The sequence below is a fragment of the Mizuhopecten yessoensis genome, unplaced genomic scaffold, assembly GCF_002113885.1.
Source record: "Mizuhopecten yessoensis strain PY_sf001 unplaced genomic scaffold, ASM211388v2 scaffold221, whole genome shotgun sequence".
NCBI classification, from domain to species: domain Eukaryota; kingdom Metazoa; phylum Mollusca; class Bivalvia; order Pectinida; family Pectinidae; genus Mizuhopecten; species Mizuhopecten yessoensis.
The window spans coordinates 262925-263796 of record NW_018403438.1 but is presented as its reverse complement, the minus strand read 5'-3'; the positions used below and the strand labels follow the sequence as shown (position 1 = coordinate 263796).

General features: G+C 35.3%; 1 protein-coding gene across 1 annotated transcript in view; it reads right to left on the bottom strand.

Moving 5' to 3' along the window:
• The window catches only part of LOC110441897 (cytosolic 10-formyltetrahydrofolate dehydrogenase-like), a 58974-nt gene that overhangs the window by 39388 nt on the left and 18714 nt on the right, over positions 1-872 (bottom strand). The window contains exons 18-19 of the mRNA XM_021485235.1: positions 458-551; positions 200-230 (exon numbers count right to left, since the gene is read on the bottom strand). Of these exons, the coding sequence (XP_021340910.1) occupies positions 200-230; positions 458-551 (125 nt within the window). The remainder of the gene's footprint in view (positions 1-199; positions 231-457; positions 552-872) is intronic.

Here is an 872-nt window from a genome sequence, read left to right as displayed (position 1 = left end):
CATCATAACATACAAATTTATCACTTGTATCTGAAGAACAGGTTATGGTTTTGATAATTTAGCTTTCCTACTAATTTGAATCTAGTCTTATAACACAATAGGAATTGATGTGTTTTTCTCCTGTACTTGCAAAATAAAAACAAGAATTACCAGGATTAATTCTAAAAGTCAAGATATTTTACTGAGAAAAACAAGATACCTTTCGCAAAAACAGCATAGGTCTTGTGGTTCTGAAGAAATACAAATTTAGTCCCAGAAAAACACAACCAGTCACATTTTTTAACCCACATTCACTTTGTGCCAGGGGAGCTGAACATTCTGACAGACAAGAGATGCTGTACATGACATAAACTGACTGGTCTGTCTGGGCAAAATGAAGTAACACTATTTTACAAATCAAACAATCTAAATTATGTCCAGTTCTTAATTAATGATTCGTTGTCCTGTGACCTCCTACCTTGTCATTATGGTCTTGCCAATAGGTGTTGACCCGGTGAAGCCCAGCTTCCTGATGTCCGGGTGTTCGGACATAGCTTGACCAATGGATGAACCTGTTTGGTAGACATTAGTATTAACAGTGTTTTACATGTGATGTAATACTGACCGATGACAAAACAATGTGACACAACAAAGTATTGACCACTTGCAATGTACTATATGATGCAAATTTAGGCCATCATTAAATGTATTACAAGGTATTGACCTATTGAATCAATTTTTGGCTAATAACAACATAAAATGTATTACAAGGTATTAACCAATCATAACATGCAATGTGATACAATATTGACCAATCACAATAAAGATGACATAGTATCGACCAATGAGAAGTGTATGCTGTGGTGTTATCACTGTGCCTCGTACTGGTCAGA